We start from the raw sequence: 13,252 nt of genomic DNA on the forward strand, positions 1-13,252 counted from the left end.
CAAAGCATGTGCTCCATCTTCTGCTGATACATAGGTTCTTGTTTCCTCACAACAATTTCTGTAAACCTACCACAGCTGCCATTCTGTTGTTGACAACATAAGTCCAATGGTTTGTAAGCTAGATACATCTGCACATGTTTCTATATGTTTAATCCATATGTCGATTATAACCAGTGACAGCATCTTCAGAACTCCACACAGATGACATACAGTAAGTGATAAAGGTATGCGATTGCTGCCACTAGTATAACTGTAAATATCTCTCACTTCAGAGCCTTGGTTGCTAAGACCCAAAACATCCAATGGCAAGAACTGATTGCGTGAACCAACAAAGTTGATTGATTCCAAATTAACAAAATCTAACGTTTAAAAATTTTACAGTATAATGAAAAGGAAAGTTGCAACTCACCATATAGTGGAGGTGCTGAGTTGCACACACACACACACACACACACACACACACACACACACACACAAAACTGTGACTCAGCATCTCCACTATATGGTGAGTAGCAACTTTCTTTTCATTATATTGTTACATTCCATCCTGGATTTTCCATTGTTTGATTTAAAAATTTTACATTGACTTGAACTCGTGGAAAAATAAGAACATACAAATCTCATCTCCTATTACAGCATCCAATTTCTGATCAAAGTATTTCTTGCCCCATCATCAACTCCTAGACTGTTGCAAACCAAGCCTAAGATACCAATTAAAATGAAATTAATGTTTTGTTGTTGTCAGCAAAAGTTAAACAACATAAGAAATAAACAGGAAGTAGGCAGTGTACAAACAAAACATATGAAACTGACAGTATAACAAACCAGCTCAATGTGGTATCTGACAGATTTACATACAGATCAAATGAATTATGTAGGCCTACAGCTGTGCACACGAAAAAGTTCATTAACAGACCATCCAAGTCAAAAATATATAAATAAAATTCAAAAACCAAGTTCTCCCCCACACAATACTCAAAAACAATCAAATATTGTCCATCAGTTTACATGTTAAAATGTTTACATACAGAACATAGACATTGCTTATCACATTTCCAGTTGCTCTTACCTCTGTGGCCACGCTTGTATGTACTGAAAAACTGTGTCCACTTCTTCCTTTTCAAATGAGGGGCGTTCATCTGATTCTTTGTTTGTAATTCTGCCATCATCTGCAAGAATTTTTATACAGGCATTAGAACTGACAAATATACAGAATAAAGAGTTTTATTTACATTGCACTTGTCAGAGGTAACAAATCCGAAGAGAAAAATGATGAAATATCCATATGATTCCAAACACGACAAACACACAGAAGTTTCGGCTGCATTACCACATTTTTTTTTCTTTTTTGCGTGGTTATAAATTTATGGGTGTCACTGTGGTAAGTAAATGTTTTCAATCAACCCATACCAGTCGCTGAGGACCTAAACACAGCTCGATATTTCTATCCATAAACACTTTTCCTATAGCCTATGAAAAACTGCGCTTTGGAACACATTAAACGTACTGCGCGCGATTGTGTGTACAAAAGTTGTATAGCGATAACTACAGCTCGCACTTCAGTATTAAGCACATTGCAACATCATCTAAGTATCAACTGTCAGCAGCTGTCCATGTGATATTCGTCCGCTCGCGAAGAACTGTCAAACAGATACGACGTTTTGATGTTAGCCGACAGATAAACTGAACATACACTCACTTTTACTGGATGTAATATCCTCATTACCGCTATAAACACAGTATTTGTGACAACTTGAATTAACAATGGATGTCGTTTATGTATAGTGCAATGTTTCGCAGATAGTAAGAAAAAAGCGAAAAAGATAACATTCTGAATGAAATTTCACGTCCTATGCTTCACTTCAAAAATACCGGTAGATAACAAAGTGTAATAGAAGTACTTAGCTAGTTTCATCAAGTATCTTCCTGTGTTGTTTTGGTTTCCGTCTTCTACAAAGCGACTACTAACAATTGCACTTTAGGGAATATTACACCAAAGATTAACTCGACCGAAATATTTTCACTTATTACGTTGTCCAATGTAACTGTCGGATAACTTAGACAATCTCCTACAGATTTAAAAACAATGTAATCGTTAAAAGTATATGCCCGATAACTTACATATTTGTAAGAGATCCAAGAAATCAGCACATACATCACACATCTTACGTAAAACACACTCAGGTAAATACTATAGTGTTGTTAAAATGCATTCAGATTAAATTAGTATATATTTTTGTGTTTTTCATTGAAGTGTGAGCGTCTTTACGTCACACTAAACAGTAACACAACCAACATAGCGCCATATTCAATCTTCTCCCAAAGATTGTATACCATTTTCAGTTTCTTTCCAGAGACAAAACGAAGGGAATTCCAGGTTCGCCAATAGCCGTATTGTCGATTCTCTCTAGTCAGCTACATTTACATTGACAGCCACTGTACGGATCACTCAATGTGTGTGTGTGCGGATATGGTAAACAAGCTCATTACAGCATGAGCAGTAGGCATGGAATGTTATCGAGAAATCCGTGTGGTTGGTAGGGGTTCATTCGGGTGAGTAGTTGATACTGTTAGCAAAAATATATATAACCGCATTTGTTGATTTCGTTTAAATCTTCGTATTGTAATTAATTCTGTTTGCATTTTCTTATTCCGTGGAGTATCAAGCCGCCAAACTTTGAATTTTTTTCTCCACACGAGAAAGTTATAGTCGCGCAAACTCAAACAGAAAATAGAAAAAATAAAGTTCCCCGCATTGACGATATTCGAGGTGGCAGCAGGCGAAATGCAAACATCCACAGTTTGCTTTTCTGACGAAGTAGCTTGCACTGTATAGACGTAAACACGCAGTCCAGACTGCGGCCTCTAATCAATTTTACTAAATTCAGTTACGTATCGTGCTGCCTAAATTTTGCTTTCGAACGGAGCTAACTGGCGCAGTGCTTAGACACTGGGTCGTATTCGGGAGGACGCCCAGCCAGATTTGGGTTCTCCGTGATTTTACTAAGTAGATTGTGGTGAGTGACAGTATGAGACATTTGACAGTGTACGTTCGATTTTCTTCCACGTCTTTCCCTAGCTGAGCTGGTGCTTCGTAACTAATCTCACCGTTGTTGTAGCGACGTTGAACGCTAGTCTTCCTTTGCCACTCAACCACGAATATGTAATTTATGGCAAATACACGAAATATGCCAAAAGTGTTTAACAAGAACAAACTGAAATGAAAGAAGTTATACGAATGTTATAGGAGGATAAGCATTTCGAAAATTTTGTTTGTTGTATTACTTCACGAAGGATCTTATTCACTCTTTAGAATTCAATATGTTAAATTTCACGTAATATCATTTTTGTACCATATGTCTTTTTACAACGCAACGGTTATTTCCTACAGCAGAAAGAAGGAATAACAGCAATAATAGCAAACGTGCCAACAATCGAAACCATTGTTCTTGACCGTAAGCGAAAAGAAGGCGTGTTACATGAATTTTAACACCTTTCGAGACCGACAACTGTATAAAATCTTAGTCATTGCAGTTCCGTATTTACATTGCGTTGTGCACAACGCCAGATGTGTGTGTCGGGAAACTAAAGCGCACCGAGTATCTGAAGTGCGTTGGATGGCGGGAGGGGGAGTACTCGTTAGTGTCGCGGCTATTTCACTATAAAAGGCACTGGGAACACTTCATACATAACACTATAGATTAAGTACTGTGGGTTTCTTCATACTGACGCTGAGTCGATATGCCTGCCTGCAGGGCAACAGGATGCAAGTTCGGGGTGCGAACACCTTTTTCATGGTGATTGTGGGGGAGGTGGAGGGGGTTCAGCTGTCCTTTCGTGCCCTTCGTTGGTGCTGCCTTAGGAAACTCAGGGGGGGGGGGGCGGCGGCAACTGCAGCAGCGGGAGACGAGATAGTTCATTTCTCTAACGTTTGGTGACACCGCGCTTATCGAACAGCGGTAAAGGACAGCTAAGACTCACAACAAAGCGATGGTGTGCTTATGGTTGTTCAGCAAATTGTTACTCCATTTTATGAACAGTACTTCGAAGAACGACCTATAATGCGTTTAAAATTAGTTGTTACTTTGACAGTTCGGTGCAGAGCGAGGGGAGGAAGCGTAATTGCCAGCGTGCGCTGGCGACGATAACGCCACGTTTGCTCGGTGCGTACAGCTGCGTTTTCCTAGCTGAGGGAATTTCCCGCAGCTTGCTGCGTAAAACACGTTCGAGATCCCGCTGCTCACTCGCACAATGCAAACATACGAGACAGTTTTCCTAGGGTGCGGACAACGCAGTGCCGCAGCGGGCTCCGCCTGCGAGAAACGCTTGCGTGCTTTGGGAGGCTCTGTCCCGCACGTCGCAGCTGGGCGGCAGCAGCAGCAAGACGACAGCTCCAATGTTTTTTTTCGCGCGCACAGGCAACAGACAATTTTTAAGAGTTGTTATACAATCACCAGAAATGTCGGTTGACCGCTTCTCTGCCTCAGAGGATGAGCAACTTGTCGAACTGGTTTCTGAAAAGCAAATTTTGTGGAATATGGCCGACGCCGAGTGGAAAAATCAAATGAGAAAAAAAAACTTAATTTGGTCAGAGATCGGAAGAAAAATGAATAAAACCATTCGCGAGTGGAACAGGGTTGAAGGCATCAGATAGTGATACCGAAAGTAACTTCTACCACACACCATTATTATGTCCAATACATTTTGCCACTCGGTTACAGGAATTACTTCTCAGTTTGTCTTCAATTAACGAAAGAAAATAATTAAAGTGGTTTAGTGTGAATATGAAAAAATGCCACAAACTTATCTGCATCAGCGAGTAAATGTTTCGTAACTAAAGTTTTCTATGCTCCTTCTTCACGATGCAAGAACATTCGTCTCACTGCATTGCGCTTCCGGAGTTCTCTTTCCATTAGCATACAGTCCTTATCTTCCCTAACTTCCATGTACTTTCGGAGTTCCAAAATTAACTGTTTTTGGCTCGAGCACTGCGCTGCATGTTTGGAACTGTCTCCGCTGCTACTGCCATGCTCCTCGCAGTGCGCCAACGAACCGCACGAAACTGCTCGCGTCTAGGAGAAACTATAGCACCCACCGACTTCCAACAAATTGTAAAAATTATTTAAAACTTTTCCGAAACGTTTTCTCGCTTTCACCCCCTACAAAAAATGTAACGGGAAAAAGTATGTCGCTTACTACATTTTGGACGTAGGTTTGGTAAAAGTTCCGCGTCAGACGCTACATTTTAATTTATTACTTTCCTATTACCGAATCTATTGGCGAGAACTTTTGCAGACGTTATCGAGATATACTATTGAAGGCAACTAAAAGGTTTTGTTGTACGACACTTAGTTTAGGAGATACGGCGTGATAAATATAGAGTAGCGCAAAAAATCAACTTTCCTTAAAATCTTAAATATTTATCTATTTTAATAGCACAAAATTTTCATTGAATTCCTGAAAGGTATCAGGAGGTAGTTCTCGTATCACTCGATCAGGTGTAGTTTCGAAATCCTAAAAAAGTTTCATTTTTTAGGTTCTGACGCGCACCGCGTCGCGCCTAGGAAAACGTTTCACGCACCACCCTGCGATCCGCATCGCACAGCGGAAGACGCAAGCGTATTCCGCAGCACACTCCGACAAATTCCCGCAACTAGTAAAACGTAGCTTATACCGTCAGCCGCACAAGCGGGCCGATCTGCAATATTTCTCAAACGAGTTTAAAGAAACTGTTGGTGTGGTCTTCAGTCCAGAGACTGGTTTGATGCAGCTCTCCATGCTACTCTATTCTGTGCAAGCTTCATCATCTCCCAGTACCTACTGCAACATACATCCTTCTGAATCTGTTTAGTGTGTTCACCTCTTGGTCTCCCTCTACGATTTTTACCCTCCACGCTGCCCTCGAATACTAAATTGGTGATCCCTTGATGCCTCAGAATATGCCATACCAACGGATGCCTTCTTCTAGTCAAGTTGTGCCACAAATTTCTCTTCTCTCCAGTTCTATTAAATACCTCCTCATTAGTTATGTGATCTACTCATCTAATCTTCAGCATTCTTCTGTAGTACCACATTTCGAAAGCTTCTATTCTCTTCTTGTCCAAACTATTTATCGTCCACGTTTCATTTCCATACATGGCTACACTCCATACAAATACTTTCAGAAACCACTTCCTGACACTTAAATCTATACTTGATGTTAAAAAAATTTCTTCATAAACGCTTTCCTTGCCATTGCCAGTCTAAATTTTATAGCCTCTCTACTTCGACCATCAGTTATTTTGCTCCTCAAATAGCGTCTCATTTCTTAATCTAATTCCCGCAGCATCACCCGATTTAATTCGACTACATTCCATTATCCTCGTTTTGCTTTTGTTGATGTTCATCTAATATCCTCCTTTCAAGACATGGTTCATTCCGTTCAGCTGCTCTTCCAGGTCATTTGCTGTCTCTGACAGAATTACAATATCATCGGCGAACCTCAAGGTTTTTATTTCTTCTCCATGAATTTTAATTCGTACTCCGAATTTTTCTTTTGTTTCCTTTACTGCTTGCTCAATATACAGATGGAATAACATCGGGGATAGGCTACAGCCCTGTCTCACTCCCTTCCCAACCAATGCTTCCCTTTCATGCCCCTAAACTCTTATAACTGTCATCTGGTTTCTGTACAAATTGTAAATAGCCTTTCACTCCGTATATTTGACCCCTGCAACCTTCATAATTTGAAAGGGACTATTCTAGTCAACATTGTCAAAAGCTTTCTCTAAGTCTACAAATGCTAAAACCGTAGGTTTGCCTTTCCTTAATCTATTTTCTAAGGTAAGTCGTAGGGTCAGTATTGCCTCACGTGTTCCAGTATTTCTACGGAATCCAAACTGATCTTCCTCGAGGTCGGCTTCTACCAATTTTTCCATTCGTCTGTAAATAATTCGTGTTAGTGTTTTGCAGCTGTGACTTATTAAACTGATAGTTCGGTAACACCTGCTTTCTTTGGGATTGGAATTATTATATTCTTCTTGAAGTCTGTGGGTATTTCGCCTGTCTCACCAGATGGTAGAGTTTTGTCAGGACTCGCTCTCTCAAGGCTGTCAGTAGTTCTAATGGAATGTTGTCTACTCCCGGGGCCTTGTTTCGACTTAGATCTTTCAGTGTTCTGTCAAACTCTTCACGCAGTATCATATCTCCTATTTCATCTTCGTCTACATTCTCTTCCATTTCTATAATATTGTCCTCAAGAACATGGCCCTTGTATAGACCCTCTATATACCCCTTCCACCTTTCCGCTTTCCCTTCTTTGCTTAGAACTGGGTTTCCATCTGAGCTCTTGATATTCATGCAAGTGGTTCTCTTTTCTCCAAAGGTCTCTTTAATTTTCCTCTAGGCAGTATCTATCTTACCCTAGTGATATGTGCCTCTACATCCTCATATTTGTCCTCTAGCCAACCCTGCTTAGCCATTTTGCTCTTCCTGTCGATCTCATTTTGAGACGTTTGTATTCCTTTTTGCCTGCTTCATTTACTGCATTTTTTTTATTTTCACCTTTCACCAATTAAATTCAATATCTCTTCTGTTACCCAAGGATTTCTATTAGCCCTCATCTTTTTACCTACTTGATCCTCTGCTACCTTCACTGTTTCAACTCTCAAAGCTACCCATTCTTCTTCTACTGTATTTCTTTCCCCCATTCCTGTCAATTGTTCCCTTATGCTCTCCCTGAAACTCTGTACAACCTCTGGTTCTGTCAGTTTATCCAGGTCCCATCTCCTCAAATTCCCACCTTTTTGCAGTTTCTTCAGTTTCAATCTGCAGTTCATAACCAATAGATTGTGGTCAGAGTCCACATCGGCCCCTGGAAATGTCTTACAATTTAAAACGTGGTGCCTGAATCTTTGTCGCACCATTATACAGGTTGATTCAAAAAGAATACCACAACTTTAAAAATGTGTATTTAATGAAAGAAACATAATATAACCTTCTGTTATACATCATTACAAAGAGTATTTAAAAAGGTTTTTTTTTTTCACTCAAAAAACAAGTTCAGAGATGTTCAATATGGCCCCCTCCAGACACTCGAGCAATATCAACCCGATACTCCCAACTCGTTCCACAGTCTCTGTAGCATATCAGGCGTAACAGTTTGGATAGCTGCTGTTATTTCTCGTTTCAAATCATCAATGGTGGCTGGGAGAGGTGGCCGAAACACCATATCCTTAACATACCCCCATAAGAAAAAATCGCAGGGGGTAAGATCAGGGCTTCTTGGAGGCCAGTGATGAAGTGCTCTGTCACGGGCTGCCTGGCGGCCGATCCATCGCCTCGGGTAGTTGACGTTCAGGTAGTTACGGACAGATAAGTGCCAATGTGGTGGCGCTCCATCCTGCTGAAATATGAATTGTTGTGCTTCTTGTTCGAGCTGAGGGAACAGCCAATTCTCTAAAATCTCCAGATACACACAAAAAGCTTTCTGTTGAGTGGTTGCCATCTTAGCATCATCAACTGACGCTGACGCCTAGTCAACAGCGCCTCAAGCGAACAAATGTACAACTAAATGAAACTTTATAGCTCCCTTAATTCGCCGACAGATAGTGCTTAGCTCTGCCTTTTGTCGTTGCAGAGTTTTAAATTCCTAAAGTTGTGGTATTCTTTTTGAATCACCCTGTATAATCTGTCTGAGACCTTCCAGTATCTCCAGGCTTCTTCCATGTATACAACCTTCTTTCATGATTCTTGAACCAAGTGTTAGCTGTGATTGTTATGCTCTATGCAACAATCTACCAGACAGCTTCCTCTTTCATTCCTTACTCCCATTCCATATTCACCTATTACGCTTCCTTCTCTTCCTTTTCCTACTCTAGAGTTCCAATCACCCATGACTATTAAATTTTAGTCTCCCTTCACTATCTGAATAATTTCTTTTATCTAGTCATACATTTCATCAATCTCTTCATCTGCGGAGCTAGTTGGCATATAAACTTGTATTACTGTAGTAGGCGTGGGCTTCGTATCTATCTTGGCCACAATAATGCGTTCACTATGCTGTTTGTAGTAGCTTATCCGCATTCCTATTTTCCTATTGATTATTAAATCTACTCCTGCATTACCCCTATTTGATTTTGTATTTATAACACTGTGTTCACCTGACCAGAAGTCTTGTTCCTCCTGCCACCGAACTTCACTAAATCCCACTATCTCTAACTTTAACCAATCCATTCCCCTTTTTAAATTTTCTAACCTACCTGCCCGATTAAGGGATCTGACATTCCACGCTCTGATCCGTAGAACGCCAGTTTTCTTTCTCCTGATAACTAGGTCCTCATAAAGAAACTATACGGTAATAAAGTGAGTCTCGCACATCTTATAGCTTCATGATGAATTCCGTATCATTTCGTTGAAGGTCATAGTTACTGTGATATTTCAGTATTAGCTAAACTACTAAAAGAAATTCTTAGTTACAGTGAAAAACGGTGGGGGGTAGTCGCTATGAATTTGCGTTTGGAGTTGATGCATATGATATTTAGAGAACATATTGAGTTAGTCTTTAAACCTTTAAGGATATCGCTATGTATATGCAATGTCGATAAAATGGAATGGATGTAAAGGTCTCCATCACGAACACACACGCCAGTGAAAAGGTGAGAATGAAATATTCATAAATCCCTCGTATCTCATAAACAGTGTGAGGTATCGAAACCAGATTTTGCCAAATCATAGCAAGCAAAGAGGAGCATATTTTTTCTTATGATAAAGATGCGAAGCCTCCATATCTACCGCGATACAGTCGGATTTAAATGAGCAGAGTACAGAGGAAGCCTGATTACAGTATGCCCTTTAGCGTTAGCCAGTTCGTCGACCTGGTAGCGTTGAATTCTTGGCTTGTACAGTACTGAAAGTTCTCCTTACACAAATTAGGTTCAACACTATCCAATCGAACAGGTTCGCATCCAGAGAAAAATAGCCGGTTTCCTCTGCTGCATTGTTCGACCTCTGCCCATCACAACCGAGTGATATTGCGCATTGTCCATTGCTATTGTCGAGTTCGGTAGCATATTTTTCAGCAGAATATTATCTTCACAGCCAGTGAACTTATTCTTAGACAACTTTATTGCGAATCTCTTGTTCAGATGTGCTGCACTGTTGTTATTAATACAGCACCAACTCGAAACCACTCGTTTGCAATAACTGACGACTGTGGAACACTTAAACGCCAGAAAATATCAAATTACAACGAGAGATAATGAACGTAGGTGCCTCTAATACGCGGGACCACGCAGTAATGTTTATCCCCGGCGGCGTGGCAACAGGGGCGCTTTACCAACCGAACTGCTGGTGGCCAGTGTTGCCAACATGTGATTTTTTTCCTTCAAACCAACACACAAAAAATCGTCAAAATCTGTGAAAATGAAATATCTCCATATTTTCTTGCAAAAGTAAAAAAAAACTTATTTTAAAATATTACTCATTACTTTGTTCACGCATCGAGCAAACAAGTAAAAATCCGTCAAAATAAGATATCTGTATTTTCTTGCAAATAAGAATACGAAATTGAAATTTATTTTAAATATTATACTCGTCCCTAGTTTACGAGACGGACAAAGATTTAAAATCCGCCGAGCTCGGCTTATGTATAAGATTTACGTTATGTAATTACATCACATTTTAATGGAATAGTAGCAAGCAAATTTAAATACGCTCCATTGAATTTCGGACGTGCTGTCGCACACATTCAGCTTCTACTTCTAATATTTCGACTGTTTAACGTCCAGTCATCTACAGAATGAGCCGACAGTCAGATGGATAGACAAGTATACAGCTGAAACATTAGACGAATAAGCCGAAATTATGCGCAGCAAGTCCAAAATTTAATGGAGCAGTCATTATACCACGACATCGTGAAGATGCACAAGTTTAAGGATATTCACTCGTCTATGTTGATTAAAATAAACATCTTCCTCTGCCTCTTCTTCAGTTGATGTGCTGGATTGTTGGTCTCATCGCTGCGCAGCCATTGTGCCAATTTGCTTCAAAGCATACTCTGGTAACACGTAATTATGACAGCACTTGTTCACACGCCGAAGTCCGGCCCGCACACTGAGAATTGCATTTACCAAATTGGTTTTATATCTTAAGCCTGAACGGGGAGGTTTTCACATTGCTGAGCATGCTAAATGCTCTTTCTACCTCAGCATTTGACCAAGATAATACCAAAAGCACCATTGCAAAATCTGAGAGCTCCTGAAATGGATTTTGGGAATTAGCGTCTTTATATGATGCGATCTATTGCCAAAGTTCTGTTGCATTGTCGACATTTTTCCATTGAACAGTAGTTAATTTTCACCACTGAAAGCCAATTTTTGTTACTTCTGTGTCAGGTAATTGAAATTCCTGAGCTAGCGGGATTATACTTTCTCTCGCCACTCTTGAACACTGTTCTGGAGAAATTAAGCACACTTTTTGCAAAAACTTGACATTATTGCACAGTCGTCTCTGGAACTTCTCTGCTAAGCAAATCAGAAAAATTTCGCATCTACTGCGAAAATTTATTTGCTTTCTGCGTTAATTTTATGTTCTTTGATCAGATTTACTAAGGAAACGTCTACTTCATGGCCAAGATAAATATTAGGAGATTTTTATTTTCTAACATCTACCATTAGTAAAGCCCTCTTATAACTGGGGACAACAATCTGTCTTGTAAGACCTACAATACGAAGAACAAAGTCTTGCAGTAGCTTTGAACGGTCTGATATGCTTGATTGGAATGATTTATTGACTTTTTGACATTCTTCTCGAGTTGGTCTAAGAAACGGAAGATAAAGGTATTGTTGGCTTCAGAGTACATACTATATAATAGTTCAGCTGTGGAGCACTTAGAATGAATGTGTGGATATTTCAAAATGTCTCTAGTTCAAGCCACTGACTTAAAATGGATTAACAGCAATTTCGATCGATAGGCACCATGTGTCTGCTAGGTGTATAATTTTAAGGGATTCAGCTCCATTTATTGCTTTGAACAATGCGAGAAGAATATTTACGAAACCAAGAATAAGTTTCACAAATTAAGAGCTCAAGATTCCTTGGTTACATTTAGTCAGCAGAGGACACTGCTAACTGAACTGAATGGCAAACACAGGGGATTAGTACAAGATCAGGGACTTCACATTTCAGTTTCTGGTAAACCCCATTGCCCCCTGCAGGTCTGGGGGTTAGAATAGGCCTGAGGCATTTCTCCCAGTCGTAAGAAGAGGCTAAAAGGAGCCTCAAACGTTCGGCTTTTATGTAATGGTCCCCTGTAGGGTTTGACCTCCATTTTCCAAAATTTTCCCGAAGAGATAGCCAATTGGGGAAGGGTGCCTTACATGGTGCATCGTGTCCATCATGCACTGAGACCTATTGCATCTTTGGTCAATGTGAATCTGCACTTCTGCTCATTCTGCAACAGTTGGGTGAGGTCACCCTCCTGGGTGTGTATTTTTCCATCAACTGTGCAGTATCGTTTACTACACTGACCATGATAATGGACTTGTTTGATTGGTTGCACCTGATATCCACATGGTAGCCAGCCTGTTGTGGTGGGGCTGCAATGTAATCTGTTGGTTGTAGCCCCCTGACTGCCCTGCTGATGCCTGTGCCATTAACTCCCCACGTATGCTGAGGAGTAGATGCCCATCACTCTGGGGCATCAGGGCTCCTGACAATGGCCATCCTGCCAGGTGGCCTGTGCTGTGGCTGGGTCGCGCCTGTGGCGAGGGCACCTGGTCAGAGTGGGTAGCATCAGGGTGGATGACGTGATGAAGCGTAGTATGTCATCTCTTACTGGTGGTCAAAAACCAGCAGTCTCTAAACGTTCACGGCCTCAACTCAACGCACAGAAGTATGACCCTAAATCGTTTCCCTTCCTGGCCACACCATGGCAGTAACGTGAAGCTAAGGATGGCAGCAGCTCTTATTCACCCAGGCACCTTGTATGTTATAGAGCTGATGGGGAACCTTTCATGACGATGAAGCCTCAGGTTTTTGTTGAGCATTTAGAGGAAAAGTTTGTGGAGGTAGGGCTTGCCCAAAACGAGATCTGGGTCCCCCCCAGGGGGTCCACACCTCTTTTTGTGGATACGTGCGTAGCGAGCACAGGATCCCGAGCTAATGTGGCTCTCCTTCCTTTCCGGGCTGCATACCTTCCCTTTCTGCATTCTTCCCTATCCCCCATCTTCGCCCCCCCTCCCCTCACCTCTGGCTCTTTCCTTCCCTTTCTCTC

At 40.9% G+C, this 13,252-nt stretch overlaps 1 protein-coding gene and 1 long non-coding RNA gene across 2 annotated transcripts in view; one reads left to right on the forward strand and one right to left on the reverse strand.

The window, feature by feature from the left end:
* The window catches only part of LOC126177063 (ubiquitin carboxyl-terminal hydrolase 34), a 479,314-nt gene extending 477,015 nt beyond the window's left edge, over positions 1 to 2,299 (reverse strand). The window contains exons 1-2 of the mRNA XM_049924303.1: positions 2,122 to 2,299; positions 1,070 to 1,169 (exon numbers count right to left, since the gene is read on the reverse strand). Coding sequence (XP_049780260.1) covers positions 1,070 to 1,169; positions 2,122 to 2,164 — 143 coding nt within the window. The 5' untranslated portion in view covers positions 2,165 to 2,299. The remainder of the gene's footprint in view (positions 1 to 1,069; positions 1,170 to 2,121) is intronic.
* A 125-nt stretch (positions 2,300 to 2,424) lies between these two features.
* LOC126161659 (uncharacterized) overlaps positions 2,425 to 13,252 on the forward strand; it is a 98,404-nt gene continuing 87,576 nt past the window's right edge. The window contains exon 1 of the long non-coding RNA XR_007534941.1: positions 2,425 to 2,553. This is a non-coding gene — a long non-coding RNA (uncharacterized LOC126161659). The remainder of the gene's footprint in view (positions 2,554 to 13,252) is intronic.

This window comes from Schistocerca cancellata, chromosome 1 (assembly GCF_023864275.1).
Source record: "Schistocerca cancellata isolate TAMUIC-IGC-003103 chromosome 1, iqSchCanc2.1, whole genome shotgun sequence".
NCBI classification, from domain to species: Eukaryota; Metazoa; Arthropoda; class Insecta; order Orthoptera; family Acrididae; genus Schistocerca; species Schistocerca cancellata.